General features: G+C 44.8%; 1 protein-coding gene across 5 annotated transcripts in view; it reads left to right on the forward strand.

Moving 5' to 3' along the window:
* Nucleotides 1-16,905, forward strand: part of LOC107999222 (discoidin domain-containing receptor 2) — a 133,201-nt gene that overhangs the window by 61,472 nt on the left and 54,824 nt on the right. For all 5 annotated transcript variants that reach the window (XR_009830573.1, XM_062077209.1, XM_062077208.1 and 2 more), the window contains exons 3-4: nt 2,752-2,857; nt 14,431-14,662. Coding sequence is in view for 4 of the 5 variants with exons in the window: in XM_062077209.1 (XP_061933193.1) it covers nt 2,752-2,857; nt 14,431-14,662 (338 nt within the window). In the remaining variant the exon portion in view is untranslated. The remainder of the gene's footprint in view (nt 1-2,751; nt 2,858-14,430; nt 14,663-16,905) is intronic.

Raw genomic sequence — 16,905 nt, forward strand, 5'->3', positions numbered from 1 at the left:
GTTCCTGAGAATTGCGAGGGCGATATATCGAGGCTTCATTAATAGTAATAGCGCGCCCGATTCTCTGCACCGCTTTGTCCTTTCCACGTGGATCGTTATTGATTCTTCGTTGATCCAGGCTTCGTTGGAAATAATTCGTGGCAGCGTTAAAGAGTTGTTACTTTCGCCCGTTACTTTCTTTTTGCAATTGGAATTTTTTTAGGTTGTCGAATGGGGATAGATAGACGGAGGCTAAAACGTGAGGTTGAAATTAAAATGAAAGAAAGATCCGGGAGGGGAGGGGGGAGAGGAGATTGTATCCGCAATGCGGTCTAAGTGTTCGAAAGAATTTTTGCCGGCGAAAATTCGTTAGGTTTGGCTCGAACTGCAATAGGTATTAATTTGTGCAGTTATGCATAAGTATGTTATTGATATTTTTATGCGTTTTTTGTTTTTAAATAAGAGCTCTTAAATATCGAAATGGGATTAACTTAGGATCCCGAGTTGGAACGATGACGAATGGTAATGATCATTGATCGAAACGAGAAAATTCGAATTGAAAATTTCAACGTGCAAATTAAAAATGTAAAATCAAAGAAGGGAGAAAAGTATTTATACGATTATTTTCGATAATTTCTACATTATTCGTGATATTATTATTATTATTATTATTATCATTTATAATTCATTTAAATTCAATTCTATTTAAATTTCATTATTCGTAATATTTTATAACAAGCGAAAAGCTTTTGTAATTCTACATCAGATGTACGTATTTATTTGACAGTTTCTGGTTTTAAATAAAAATCACTGTGACGCGAGTTTTCGCAATTCGATTCGTTTTTTACCTCTAAAAGCGAAAAATATATATATATATATACATTTTGCACATCTCTACATTTCGAAATAAAATTTATTTAAATCGTTCGATATTTTCTTCGACGACAATCCCCCTTCCCCCTCCCTCCCCCAAAAAAAGAACTTGGGGAGAAGGCCGTCAAGTTTCATCGATGCCCCAGTTCCCTCCCCGGGAGGGAACACGTTCCGCGCGACGCACAAGTTGGCGTAGAAATTAATTCATTTACACGCGAGTTACTTCGTTACCCGGTTCGAAGCACAGACTAACGTCGTTTTCGCGACGAGCTCGCAATCTGTAGGAATTTCATCTTACAATGATAACACCTCTCTCTCTCTCCTCTTTGCCGGATCGAAGGGAGGAATTACGACGTCGCGGATTCGTCCAAGGATGGAGAGCAAAGTTTGGCCGATAATATTAATGGTCCAGCCACCTATGCGCGGCCGTTCTGTTTCTCGATAGCTTAGCACGGATTCCTTCCGTTATAACCTCGAATTCGCCGCCATTAATTCTCACGGAGCCTCTGCCCACTCGCGGCACAAAGCTGCATTCTCCCACTCGCGTTGTTCCGGCGCACCTGCACTCGATATCCGGAATTATACGTATTATACGTTTATTCCAGCCTCGAGTATTCGACGGGAAATTTTACCGTTTTAGTTGGCCAATAGAAGCTCGAATGTATGCATAGATTGGAATCGATGGGAGTCGCGCGCGCGCGCAGGATAATCGGAACCACCGATGCCGGGGTTGCTGTATTTATCGTTACACGGGATTCGACGTGTTCCTCGTACTTGATTCCGTTCGTAATTTCGGAAATTTTCTATAATATCGGAGTGTTGCGAATCGTTCGATCCAAATTATCCAAATTATTTCTTCGGACAAATTTATGCACGATTGAAAATTTATCGTTGCGCAATATTCGACAGATTTATTCGTACTTGATTATTATACCGGTAATTCGAATTTCCCGTAAACGCGGATCGCTTTATTCTCGATTATGTACGCTCGATTTTTTTTCGATTCTCGTTCAACGAGTAAAGCATCGATTAATCTCCAACGCGTCTCTTTTCCTTCTATTACGATTTAAAAATTCTATTTGAGAGAGAGAGAGAGAGAGAGAGAGATTTAATAGTTAATCCTTATTTAAATACATCCTCGATTTTAATCGTCTTTAATTATCTTTCGCGAATAATAATGATCGATCCACGGCCAATTCTTTCCTAATTATCGGACAACGAAATGAATCATCGAACACTGTTGTAAGTGCCCACGCGAATATCACTGTTCCCACTGCGAATATTCACCGGGCGCGATCATGATGAAATCGCGCGAGTGTCAATGATAATACTCAATTTCAGAGAATTTCAATTTACACGGGCGGCCGTTCGAATCGTAATTCCAACTCCATCGACAATTTATCGAGCCACGCGTACAATGTCCCGAAAGCGCCGGTGTGCGCGCGTTTCGTTAGCCGTGAGATCGCTCGCTCTCTCTCTTTCTCTCTTGGTTTTCGCCGTCGCGCAACCATAGCAAAATCGTAAATACGACGCGGACAATATCGTATCAAGATAAGAGTTGCCCGGTTCCTGGTAACGCCGCCGTGTTCCCTGGTGAAACAATTTGATCGTTGCCGAAGATAGGAAAACGTTGAGGTAGTCCTAACTCTTCCAGCTTCGAAGGCGAGGGGATGCGGAGCTCGTATACAAGAACGTAAACCGAGCTCTATCCGACGGATTCGTATCTAGCGGTTAGCTCGGTTATTTAACCGTTTATGATCCGGTGGCGAGGACGAAGCATCGATATCCCCCCCTCCTTTTTTTCTCCACCTATAGTCGGTCGTATACTCTTGGCTCTGTGCCAAGAGAACGCGTCTCGAAGACGACTCTGTTTAACCCGATTTCTCTCGTTTGTTTCAGCCCAATGCATCGCGCCGCTCGGCATGGAATCGGGCGCGATCCCGGACGCGGATATCACGGCAAGCTCCACGTTCGACACGGGAAACGTTGGCCCCCACCTGGCACGGTAAGCGAACCTTTTTCATCTCGATGGCCAACCATTCGTCACCCATATCTATCCGGTGACTTTTGTTGTCGTTGCGTCGCCCTGCCCGTCCAATTGCGATCCACCGCCATGCGATACACTTATGTGTGTGTGTGTACTGTGCACCTGCTTCGTGTCCAGAGTTTTCTCTTTTCCAAACCTATCGAATCAATTTAAAATTCCCGAGAGGAATTCTTTCGACCCTCGTAATTTTGAGATCCTAATCGGCTCGACTCGAGGCTAGGCTATTATAGATCCAACAATATTTTCTCGTTCTTAAATTACGATTTTTTTTTTTCAAGCTCTCGAATCATTCGAAAGCATCGTCGATCGAATATAGCGTACGTAAGATTCGTGGAATATCCGAATTCTTGAGATCCTAATCGGTTGAAGTGGAGGCTAGGTTATTATAGGCCGGATTTAATAGGAGCCTGCGTTTATGGCTGACGCGATGATACGTACACAGTCTCTGATTCCGCGAATGATCGTTACAACGATGGATTTCGCGAGACAATGGGTTCAGAGAAGACGGTTTGGCGCGATGAAATTACGTCTCGTCTAGAGCGTGGCGAGGAGAGCGTGGGTCGATCGGGGAGGGAAATTTGAGCGGCGATATCTTGGGGAGCGGAATATTAGACGGAGGAGGGAATTTATTCGACGAGGCGAAACAAGTTCGATAATAATAATAAAATTTGAATTGGAATTGCGTTGGAATGATTCGAAGATTCGGATGGTTGGTACGGAAACACGATGGTTGTAAATCGCGTCGATTTGATCGCGGCGCGTGGTGGAAAGCAACAAGGTGCGAAGAATTCCATTTCTCCGGGATAGAAATAGGATTTATTTGCTTTGTTTAACCGATGGGGGATAGCGGAAATATTGTTTCCCATCAATCCGTGGAACGTGACCAAAGCAAGTGAAAACTTGGCAAAAGTATACATACATATATACATATATATATACGCGCGATAGTTTGGTGGAAGATTAAAGAGACGCTTATCGCTGCTTTATTCGTTTCAAAAATATAACCATCGTTTACGCAATCGATGCCGATGAGAAAATAGAAGGGAAGGATCTCTGGTTAGAGCTCGGATTAAGCGATCTCGCGATACACGCGAGGCAAGGAAAATTTATCGGCCTCGTTTCCTCCGCGAAATATTATCTTACGTTTAAATCACTCGTGGCGATCGAACGTTGCCACAGAAGAGATTTCGATTTACTTACGCTCAATTATACTAAGATAATTACTCGACGTGGTCCGAGCGGTTATCGGGTGAATAATTCATTTCGGTGACGATGAGGCGTGTCGAAAAGCGGGAGGGGGAAGAGGAGGAAGGAAATTCGCGGAGACGTACGGTGGAAAGGTAAATCAACGGCCCCCTCGTGACGCGGCAGACAGTTTAATCGCGGTCGAAAACTCGGCTCGGAGGAGGAAAATTAATATTTCAGGATTCGTTAATGGGGACACGGATTCCCCGCCACGCGTCCCTATGAATACTAAAAAATCCGACGCGGCACGGGTTAATACGTGAAATCCGGTTTGTCGAGTTTGCGTGCGCGACGCGAGACACGTTATCACGCGTAAACAAAGAGGGCAGAGCGGAGGTAATTATTTCTAATCTGACCGCGTCGGCTTTTTTTCCCCTCCGTTTTATACGGCGAGAACCTCGGGACGACTATGCGACCGTTTTTCAGCCGGCTGAAATGAAACGAAAATGAAAGAATGGAGGGAAAAAAAGGAAGATTGGATTAGACGTTTGTTTTTGAGGATGCGTGCATAGGAAAAAGTAATCACGAGCAAAAAGAATTTATAACGAATATTAATCAGTCGAAATCGATTAAAATTAATTTACCTCGTTCGTTTCTAGGATCGAAAAGGAAGTCGAAGTAATTGTTGGCGCGCGTGTTGGAGAAAGGAGGGAATTCGAGATTCGATTCTCGAGTTGGCGGTGGAGAAAGTTGATGAATTCTAATCGGAAGCGTGATGCATATTCCGGGAAGAATAAATCCCCGAGATAACAACGCGCAATTAAATCAGCCGGCTCACGTGTCTCTCCCATACTTTTTCGCGTCGCCCGCTTCTAATTAATATTTACGCGGAAACTCTTCCTTTCGCGGCCTGTGTTTATCGAAGCCGCGCCCCGCGCAATTAATCCAGCCGGACGATAGTTGGATAATTCCGGGCTGATCGAACCTCGTGCAAACCTCGTTCCATATTCATCGGCCCTCCATTCATGCGATCACGTAGCCCCCTCTTCCCTGCCCCCTCCTCCTCTTTTGTCCGCTAATAAGCAATTTTACATGACAATGCGGTATAACAATGCGCGGAGCGCATAGAATGATAGAGCGAGGGATCGAATAATTCCAAGAAATTTAACGAATTCCACCCTTTTTCCTTTTTCTTCTTTTAATCCACCTTTCGCAAAAATTTATCGATATACGGATCCGCCCATCGTAAAACACTTTGTCCCTTTGCCTAAATTTTATTCGATTGGCTAATTTCAACCAAGGGAGGGGGATTCGCCTTGGATTATTCGTATCGGCCTTAAAAGCTCGAGCAAGTAACTCCCCGATACAATTATCACAGAGAGAGAAAGACTCCTGTTTGAAAAAAGGAGTATAGCGAAAAGGCGGCCCTTGGAACCCGCGAGTGGTGAGCGCGTGCGCCGCTCTCCTCCCCTGCTTCCTCCCCTCCTTCCATCGCCGCCGTTTAGATATTAATGCGTTAGGGTCCAGTATTCAACGGCGGTTGTTGCAATGCAACAACGGTTTATACGAATATCCCGTCCCGCGGGACGTATCCGGTCTGGTTTGGCGGTTGTCTAGGGTTTCGAGCCTAGATCCGAGGAGGGGGAGAGAGAGAGGACGTCGGCCCCGCGGGCTCTCCGATATTAATACATTCCATTACCGCAGACAATGACCGGGTGAATGGGCCTCTGACTCTTGATGAGCTTCGGGGCGCCCCCGCAACCAACAGCCTCCTTCGCGTCACCGTCTAATTTAATACACGCCGCGGCACGGGAAGGTGCGTTCCTCGATTCGACCCCCACCAGATGCGATACAAGCGCACGATGAACTGAAATCGAGGGGGAGAAACACTTGTACGGTTATTTTTTTATCTAAACGGTTAGAATTTGGAATAGATCTAGGTATTACATGTGGTATTCTGGATCGAGTATTCTCGATTCCAGATTCTCAAGTCGAGTTCTGCTTGCACGCGGGTATTTATACGTCGAACGAAGGGGAAGAGGAAAGAAAAGATGAGGAATGCGATCGTTTCAATTAAGATCCAGCGTGTGAGTGAGTCGCGTATGCGCCGGGGACGGTAACCACTTGGAAAAGCGTAGCTGCGACGGGAACAGCGTTGGAAATGGCGAAAATAGATAGGTCGAAGCTTGGAACGCGTCGATAAATTCGTGTCGATCGGGCGTGTTTCGCAGGCGACACTATATATACGTATGTGCGAGGGATTGGAAAAGAAAGAAAAGTTGGCGCGGACGTCAAACACGGTGTAATTCGATTGAAACGTTTATTCGTTCACCCTCATACATTAAGGACCGGCCGTTGAAAATGCGGTGGCGCGATAATTTAATTTGAGCCGGGGCTGATCGATCGGCCAATCCCCAAAGACGCTTCTCCGCGCGGGGAGAAGAAGCGTGAAAGGAAAGAATGGTGAAACGAGTGGTGGAGGAAAGGAATGGAAGTTTTCCCTTCCTCTCCCGTTGAAAGGGAGAAATCTGGGAGAGAAGCGTTCTCGAGGAAGCGTGAAACGATCGTTTTCCATATGAAAACGCCCGCAACACAACAATTTTCGTAAGAGAAGCGGCTGCTCCACTCTCCTCGATTCTCTCTTTGAGAATCGTCTTCTCCCTCTTTGTCCGTTTTCCTTTTCTCTCGTCGTTCCTCTCGTTCAACGGTATTTCCAGAATGGGCGCAATTAAGATGCTGGTAAGAGAAGACTGGTGTACAGGAAGACTCCTCCGTTCCCGGGGAGAAATTGCGTCCGGGATTGAGAAGTGAAAAGGCAAAGTCGCAGCCGATTCAGCGGGTAAATTCAATTGGAATTAGCCCGAGGAGGCGGAGAGGAGGTGAATGTACTTTGGAGGGGGGAAAAAAATTGGAGAACGCGATTCGATGGCTCGTTTAACTCGTAAAAACTCCTTTCCCCGTATTTGTTATTATTTTTATGCTCGCGAACGAGATGAAAAAGATGCGCCAATTGCCGGCTTTTTCAACTTCTCGATGGGACAGTTTCTTTTACTTCTTCTTCTTCCCACTCGATATCCTGGAAATGTGTGTATCTTACGAAGAGAAAGGAAATTCGCGCGTTAATTTTTTTTTTAACAGAAGTTATTTTGGTGCATGCTTTTCGATCTTCACTTTGACGGTTTGAAATAACTAGATACCGTTGATTAAATATCCTCCCTCTTAAATTAATCACAATTTTTAATTCTAAAGATGTATGCTTCGAAGAATCGAGAAATTTAAAAACTCTAGAATCTCGAATTTTCTTACAGAGAAACAAAGTTACGTAAATTATCATATTCGTTAAATTAAAAGCCTCGTATAACCCCAGATCATCCAAATATTTTCCGTTTCGAATTAAAAAGAAAAAAAAATAAAGAAGAGAAATTAATCGTAATTCCCTTCGAAAGAAGGAATATTCTCCTAGACAGCCTTCTCGTTCCCAGAGAAAACAGTTTTCCACCGATACCGCGCTTTTCCGTTCGAGTACGAAAAATTAAGACACGACGCGATAGGAATAATAGCAGCGGCGAACGAGCGCGCGATAAAATTGCAGCGAATGGGTTTCGCGCAGTTTCATTACTCGACACGCTGTAAGAAAGCGAAGATAAGGCGTATAAGCCAGTTTTACATCGAACCGGTCGATTACCAACCTCGTCTCCTCCGAGTGAATCCCATCTTCGATCTTGCTCGCGCAAAGGGTGCGTGGAGTGGACCCATTGTTCGTTCCTTCTGCGAAGCTTCCGTAAAAAAGCTTGCATAAAATGTCGGGGCATCCGATAAAATCCGTGGAAAAGGAGCGGCAAAGATGGAAAATTTCTGGAGAAAGGAAACGCGGGAGGGCAGCGTATAATTCGTAAAAAGAATCGGGCGAATCGATCGTTTCTCGACGACAACGCGGAGAGAATCGAAAACCGGAATTGAATTTGCGTCGGATCCGAATCTCGATATTCCTCGAAGCGAATAGATGGAAGAAGATCGGAGGGCGGTGAAACAAGGTGGCGCGATAATTCGTTTTCCAAGTATCGTCTATCGTTGATTTCGCGAGGGAGAAAAACGCGAAACGCGGACCTTTGAAGAGATAGTTCTCGCTCTCGAGTGGATATCGGCGATAACGTTTATTGCTCCCTCGATCTCGCCGCTCGTAAACCTTCGATCGTGCCTTCGATATCGTTTAATTTCGAGATCGTTCGTCGAATAACCAAGTAGCATAGTAAATAGAACTTTCCTTCGATGAAACGCCGTTCCGATCGAAATACGATAGAAAAGTGTAATCGTAATCGCGCGTGTGATCGAAACGGGAGGACGAAAAAATAAAGGTAGAGTCGGCGTGCGATGATGAAGATCGCAAGAAAGTTCGGGCGGGAGATTGTTGGCCGAATCGTCGCGGAGATGGAAAGATGGAAAGTTTCGAGAATGGAAGGTCGTTGTAGAGTGCGTGATAGCGATTGTTGAGAGAGTCGTATTCGAGGCTCGCAGCGAAAGCAGCGAGAATAGGAGACGCGTGATAATTGCAGGAACATGGTCACACTACAGCTTTAACCTAATCGACTAGCTATCTCCAATTATTGTACTTGATAGTTGTTATTATGCTCAACTCGGAAACACCAGAGTAATATAACGCGATCAACCGTAGATTACGTACCAATATATATATATATATATATTCAGATCATAATTTTTGACAGTTAATTTCTTTATGTTTACTTTATCGTTAAACGCGATTAAATCTAATTTTGTTCTATCTCGATCGGATTATAAGTCATTATGTGATTCGGTGACCCACATTTTTCCTCGAAATGCGCCTCCAGAAAACCGCTCTGAAAAATCGTCTGCAGTATGAGATAGACGAGGAAAAAATTCGAGCAACCGACGAAAATAATAAACGAAATTAAAAATTATCCTTTATATTAAATGAAAAAGCGCTTTAAAGAATGTAAAAGCTCCGCACTCTTGAACTCTTGGTATTATTTCATCCAACTTTTAAAGGCGCAAACTACGCGGCAGATACATTTGAATTTTACTCGATCGATATTCATCGCTCCCTACTTGCGAGAAAAACCGTATAAACCGTTACTCCAACATCCCGAGGAACAAAGATCGCGAGAGATTAAACGGGGAGAATTAAAAACCAGCGATTACGTAGGAAAATCAGCGAAGGAACGATCCGACTGCGAGAATGGACGTTCCTCGTGTTGCGAGGACGGTGAATTTACGGTGAGCTCGAATTTTTACAAATCCCTCTCTCTCTTTCTCTCTTCCCTTCTTCCTTTTCTTCCTCTCGTTCCTCTCAAACGTAACCCAATCTGCCTGGCTCTCGATCCTCTTTGGTCAGCGCTCGTTTCCACGGTTTGGGTAAACACGAACGATACGACTTTTCGTGAAAAAAAGATAAGGCGAGCGCGTTGGCTAATTTGCCATCGAGAATTATCCGCGAAGCGGTTTGTAACGGGCGATGGGAAGTTTAAGCTCGTCCCTTGTCCAGAAACGCAGGCGGTCGTCGTTTCTCGCGAGAGAGAGAGACCACACACGCCGTTCCACGCCTCCTTCGAGGCAAAAAAAGTCGGTTTAAATGGCACGTGTAGGCTGCGTAGACGGACGCAACGCGGGTTAAATGTCTGGTGGAAACGGACGGACGATGGAAAGGGGAATGGGTGAATGGAGCGTGGTTATCGCTTTCACCATCCTCGTGAAAGCGTTTCGCAATCGTATGATATTTCGAGGATTGATATTTCTATTTTTTTGATAGCATGGCCGTGCGATATCGCGACTATGCCACGTTAGTCATCCGATCTAGTAATTCTTGCTTGAAAAACCTGCGGAAAGAAGTCGGACGTTTCGTCGACACCACGTAGTAATATTCGAATGTTCAAAGAGGTAAAGATTATTTTTACTTATAAAGTTAGAATAATCGTGCTAATGTGTCTAGCTTATACAATTACATTTATAAATTAAACTGTTAATACATTAGAGAAACACCAGAAGATAGAAACAAAAATGCGCGTGAAAATAGGCGAGACCACCGTTTCGTATACCACCAGTACGTACAAATATACCATATATTCCAGAACGAAAATCCTTAGCTTAAAAAAAAAAGGGAAAAGAAACAAACATGGACGACATGTAAATTAACGATAATTATCTTCTTAACGATAAATCTCGAGTTAAGAAGTATCGGAAAGCAAGTTTGGAACGCGTAACACGAACCCCGTGTAACGTTGAGGAACAAACATGTCTTAAACCGTGTCGTAAACATGGCGCGATTCAATGTTCTTAACATCTATATACATTTGCATACACGTTCCAGAGAGGCCGTGAATCGTAACTCACGTTAACCGTGGCCACATCTCGGTTACACGACATCCGCACGGCACACCGTGGCCCGTATCAATTAGTCCGTTAATGCCGAACGGTATCAATTAAATACGCAAGCCCGCCGGAAGACGTGGACGGAGAGTTAACGCTTCGATCGTAAAACCGACCCACGCCTTTTCCCATTATATTCCATCGGCGGAATATAATTCGCGCGTATACCTGCTAGATATCGGTGCGCCTCCTCGTTCCAACGGCCGTGGTATAAACACACGGTTGCAGCGCGTGAGTCTTGTAAATCGGACGAGGTCGTTGGCCCACGAGAGTATCGGTCTCGGTTTACCACGATTATTAGTGGGGAATAAATATTACGGAGGAAAGGTTTGGTTATACTCGATTTCGGAACATACAAATATTATTGTATCCTTTCTTCGAGAGTAAGAATTTCGTGTCATTTAAGCCTCGTTGCTCGGCGAGAGATATCGCCGCCTCTGCCTCGATCGTATTTCGCGGCGCGCGAGTGGAAACGCGAAAATGATAAGGAAGCGATACGATAGCCTCTAATTCGAGGGAGGAGAAAAAAGGATCGCGGAGGTGCGATAATAATAGATCGGAAGACGGGTAAAAGTGGAGAATCGCGCGCGCGTTAATTTGGCGAATTAGGTGGAGGGCATATAAGGAACGGGGCGTGCGCGGCGTTGGCTGGAAGACGACGCGGTCGTCAGGTGAAACGAGTTTGGATAAACCGGACTCCGTTCCTTGGGATGGAGGAGCGTGGTCGTTATTTCTGCCACGCGAACGAGCGATCGTAAGTAGTTAGTCAAGTTGGATTGACGGTTAGATGGCTGGGTGTCGAGATATCGAGATGCCGGGGGAAACGTCCCGATCGTTTACGTCCCGATATTTTATAACGCGCGGTGGGTTGGATTACATTTTAGACGGCTGGATCGTGTGCAGCCGGATACGATTCTATCGGTTCAGACATCTCATTTCTTCGATTCTTCGCGTCACGCGTACGTGTTTCGAAATCGACTCCCGTTTAAAAACTGCCGGTTAACACGGAAGTTACGAGATACCGTCACGACAAGTACCACGCATACGCCGATAAATCGAATGCGATGTGTTGTTATTCTCGAGCTGGAAATATACCACTCGTCCATCGAAAAAAGTTGAACTTAACGATCGACACAACGCGTCCGTTCTCCGATACGTTCGTTTCCATCCTGGGAACGAATATAAACGAATACCCGATTTGCATTCGAAGGGAATGAACCGTGTTAATCGAAGCGAGCTAGGATTCCGTCTAAAAATCCTAATTGCGAAATTCCGCGAACGACGGCATCCTCCTTTTCCCAAAGCAACCGAATTATCGTAACGGTAAGTGGCGCCGCGCCCGGGTTTCGGGGCAATTAAGGACAGGGCAAATATCGTGGTAGGTACGTACACGTCGTTAAGGCACGCCTCCAAAATATTCCTGTAACGAAGAATAATGCGCGGTACGAACCCTCGAGTGCTTCCCTCCTTCTCCTCCTCTTCGAAGATGTCGCCTTCCTCCCACCCCCATCCGGGTCTCTCACCTTGCTAAAGGACGTACCGACACAGGTCGTTATACGTATATATGCGTGGTATATACGTATCGTGATACGAGCGAGAGAGGCTTCCCTCTTAGCCGAGCATTTAAACGGTCCACGCAATTAGGAAAGGCGCTTCGCGCCTCATCTTTTATTCATGCCGGTCGCGCGAGCATGCGGCCTCTTCCTCGCTCTCGACCCCCGTTCTCGAAAGATTAAAACCGAACCACGGATCCTGGACGTATCAAATGGCCAGCTTGCACCTTCGATCGTGTATCGAGGCCTCCACGGATATGGGTCGTCTCTCCAAGTCGTCGAGATGCTTTGTTTCTTAGAGTCGTCGACAGTCTAATGGGAGGTTACTCGTCCTTGTCCATCCTTCCATTTCACGAGGTGATAATTTTTACTATCCCCGGCGATACCGGTTCAAGGATTCGCCTATCGAGGATTTGGCGTTTAGATTATTATTTAGCTTTTAGCAATTATTATAATTGGAATTCGATTCGGTTAATTAGCGAAATTAATTCGAATCTCTCTCGCTCTTTGCGAAATAGAGATGTAAACAACGACTGTTGTTCGTTATTATCGTTCTTTATACGTATATATAATTTCAATTTTCGAGCTATGGCTCGAATGGAAATATTTATTCGATGGAAAACATTTATATATATATATATATAAAAATAAGAGAGAAAGGATCCATTTATACGTTTTACGTTCCTGTGTCTTTCGAAATTTAATTTAATTATCTTTATTGCCTTTCGTTATTGCTATTAATTATACGTATGACAGAGAGAGAAAGATACAGAGACGAGGCGGAAAATACCGTTGAAATCGTGACCGAAAGTTGCCGGTCCCAGGAGGATACCAAGATTTCACGGCGTTACGATTATTCCGCTTTTTAATTTCGAACGAACCTCTGTGTTTTTTTTTTTTTCTTTTTTTTTAATGACGATTGAAGTTGTCCTCGGAAGAGAAGGGAGGGTTGGAGAAGAGAAACGATACGACGCGAATATTTTCAAGTTTTTAAAAAAACATTGAAAACGACATTACTCCTCCTCCCCTCCTAAGAAAAGTTTCGCCTCGTGCGAAAGTGTTTGTTACGTCGGTTTATGGGAAAAATATGGGGAACGTTTTTTTTTTGTCGCGGTTAAGGGGTTCACGTGACAAAGGTGATTTTCAAACTTTCCAAGTATCACTTATACACTTCTCCCGGGTATCTGCTCGGTCCCCATTAAGTAGTTAAACTCGTGTTTTTTGTTCCCTTCTTTTTCCCCTCTCTCTTGCTCCTCCTCCTCCTCCTCCTCCTGCTCTGCTCTCCTCGTCGCCTCAAGAGTGTATTTAACGCAAGCGCAAGAGTGGGTCTAAGGAAGAAGTTAGGCCGGGCTCAAATTTATTATTATTGGAATAACGAAAGTATTAAAAGTTGAGGGCAACGAGCGTGGGCCGATATCGGAATTTAGTCCGGGGAAAATTCAGTCTGGGGAAAACGGAGCGGGTGGGAGATATCTTGGCGTTTAATTAATTCGTTACGTTGCGGGAGAGGTATTGAAAGGGTGAGGTGAAAAATAGGAATGCGGTCCTCGGTGGAAGAAGAGAAGGTCGAGATGTCGAAGTTGGGCGGAATCTTGCTAAGAATGCCGCGTCCGATTACCTCCTTGGAAACTTCTTGGAACGTGCCTGGAGTTACAATCCTCCCTCCTCCGCGATTTTATATATATATATAGGTTTCCTTTAACCTTTGCACAACACCTTTGCGTTGATCTAGTAAAAAGGATAAGATACGGCGAGGATGAAATGAACAAAGGATGGCTCGAGAAAATATTTGAACGCTCCGAACCGAAGATGGAAACGTTTAAGAAAGGGTAGTTTGAGTAAAGTAAAAAAAATTGATTTCGAGAAATTATTGCTCGTTAATGGGATGCATCGCGTTGAGAGTTTTTATTCGAGAGATACTCTCTCCACGATTTTTCTCGCTCTCGAGCGAAGCTTAAAATAAAAGTATCGCTTCGGTTCTGGTAGAGTATTGTTGTAATCGATACGAATATCGCGGATCGCTGCGTTGATTGGAATAAATCCCATTGGACGCCCGCGAAGATCAATATCTGTTGCGAATAAAAAATGAAAAAAGAACGATACGAATATATTTGAGAGAAGAAAGAAACGAATCGATAAATAAAATTCGCGAGAGTTTTGTACTTTTTCTTTCACTCGTATCATAAAAATTAAGATTGAAGAGTTGTCGTTCTCGACTAATTACATCCTATCGCTAATTAAATTCCCAAGTAGGGGATCGTTACGATTATAATACGCGAGAATATCTACGAAACGACGGAATTTTGAAACGAGGGAACGATACGAAGGATCGATCGGATCGAATCGAAGAGAAGAGGAAAGAAAAAACGCGTAAAACGTTTCTTGTTCCAGATTAAAAGCGGAGAACCTCGGTGGCGCTTGGTGTCCCAAGAATCAGATCACCCAAGAAGCCCGGGAATGGTTGGAGATCGACCTTCATACGGTTCACTTGATCACGGCTACCGCCACGCAAGGTCGGTTCGGGAACGGTCTCGGTGTCGAGTATGCAGAGGCGTATCTCCTCGAGTACTGGCGACCGCGTCTGGGCAAGTGGGTCCGATACAGAGATATCAAAGGGAAAGAGGTGAGTGCTGCCTTATCTTGCTCGAATTCCATTAACTAATTCACCGACGGCCTCGATCTTCCTTTCCTCGAGGACCTATCTCGGATCGAATCGACCGGACCGTTTAAATTCCAATTCGTGCGCAAAGTGTGCGTCGGTGTGCGTTTGTGGGCGTACGTGACGAGTAGCGAGTGAATTTGAAACGCAGGGATAACGTAGAGAAATAATTCGTATCTACAAACGATGTCAATTTCAGATTTCGCGATCTTTGAGGGGTGTTTCTTAACGGATTTAAATAAGAACTCGTCCAAATCGTTAAAGTTATTCGTTTATACGTACGATTATATCTTCGTCAATTTCATCGAAAACTATTGCTTAACCAGTCGTCGTCGATACGGTGTTGTAATTACAGTTAGAAACGATCTTTCGCAATATCGATCCGAATAAACGTTTCGAGGAAGCGGCGTAACAGTGACGAGCGAGATTGATAAAAACGGTTCACGATATCGTGATTTATGAACAACGATACGCGCATCTGCTCGCCGCCGATCGGCGGCAGCTGCGCCCAGAATAGTCGAAACTGAATTGGCGGCGGGGTTGGTCATTGGCCTGAAATAATAATTCCGTGCCGATTAAAGCTGCGCGATTCTGTTATTCCTGGTGGTGCTCTCGAAACGAAATGGGAGAGGGGGAGAGAGAGAGCAGACGATCAAGAATCGAAGACCAAGGATTATCCCGGTCGGGACGTAAGCAGCTTATCGCGAATCCGTAAGCTAATTTCGTACCGGTGATGCGCCACTTTGTCGAGGCCTGTTCTCGGACGGGCTGATGCTGCCTCGCGGTCTTTCAGCCCCGGAGTTTCACTTTCGCTTTAGCTGAATACTACAACTTTTCGACAGGAAATCCTAGATTTTCCCCTTTATTTATTTGCAGTAACCTCGATCCTCGATGAGTTTCTACAATCAAGTCTACTCGGCGATACGTTAATCGCTTCGCTTCCCGCTCTTTATGCTATTATTCCAAGTTAAATTCTCGAAGGAATTTCATTTTCTCTGTTCGAAAAAATGATCGTTTGCAAATGGAAAGTATTTGGATAGATATAGAGATAGGATAAAATGAATAATTCGACGAATGAAACGAAAATTGTACGACAGGTAACGATCGTTTTATCTTTTATCAAGTTTCAAAGTTCCGCCAATCGAGCCTCGCATAAACCTGTCAATAAACCCGATAAACTTCCAGATAAATTAAACGCGCGTAAGGAAACTCGTGGAGGAAAATTACTAAAAGCGCCTTTGGAAAATAGCTCGAGGGGGAGGTTAATAATTCGAAGGAATTTCTTTCTTTTGCCAAACTTATCCACCTTGCGTTCATAGCCTTCGAATAGCCTATTACTTCTCCTCGAGCCCAAAAAGTGTGACATCGAACGGATTCCAGCCTCGACTTAACGTTGCTACCGACGATTATTATACGTCGCCCCCGAAAGATGAAACGAAAAAAAGCTCGGACAGCCGACCGACAGGCAAATTGCTCGCTCCTCCTCCTCCTCCTCCTTCGGTATCCCGATGGATGCTCGCCTCTCTCGGATCTTATTAATATTGATGGACCAACCGAGGCAGGACTTGAGGTGGCAAGGGACCGCGGTCTCGTCTGCGAGCCACCGTCGCGTGTTCCACCTCGTGATTTCGTGTAAAGTCTAATTTGCACGCCGATACGATCGCTTCGACCGTCTTCTACCGTCTTCGATAGAAATTAGCGCGCTTACGAGTGGTTGGTAGCGTGATATCTCGCTTTCACGATTAAAAAGAAGGAATCTGACGGGATATTTTCCTGTCTGAGAGAGGGGGAAAAAAAGAGAGAATGATTGGATTTGTTTATACAAAGCTGTCAACCCGAGGATCGAGTCCTCGAAGATGGATAGATTGGATTAAATAATTAAACTTTCCACGTGAGAAAAATTCTGACTTGGATTTTCTCCGTAGAGATGGAGAGAGGAGATCATCCTTTTGGCAAATTCGATCGGTCCGTCTCTGTCTGTCCACTCGCAGCCTTATTAATATTGATGGGCCACTTGCGCTAATGCGAGGCCTACGACGAAAACGAGGCTACGTCTTATACACGTCACGTGTCCAACCTTGTGATCTCGCGAGGTTGATCGTAACTTGCATCCTTCGTGATTATTCTGTACCGATTCGCGACCGAGCTGTATACTCCTCCTCGCTCTCTCTCTTCTCTCTCTCCCCCCAATTATCGGTCTCACCGGG

This window comes from Apis cerana, linkage group LG7 (assembly GCF_029169275.1).
Source record: "Apis cerana isolate GH-2021 linkage group LG7, AcerK_1.0, whole genome shotgun sequence".
NCBI lineage: Eukaryota > Metazoa > Arthropoda > Insecta > Hymenoptera > Apidae > Apis > Apis cerana.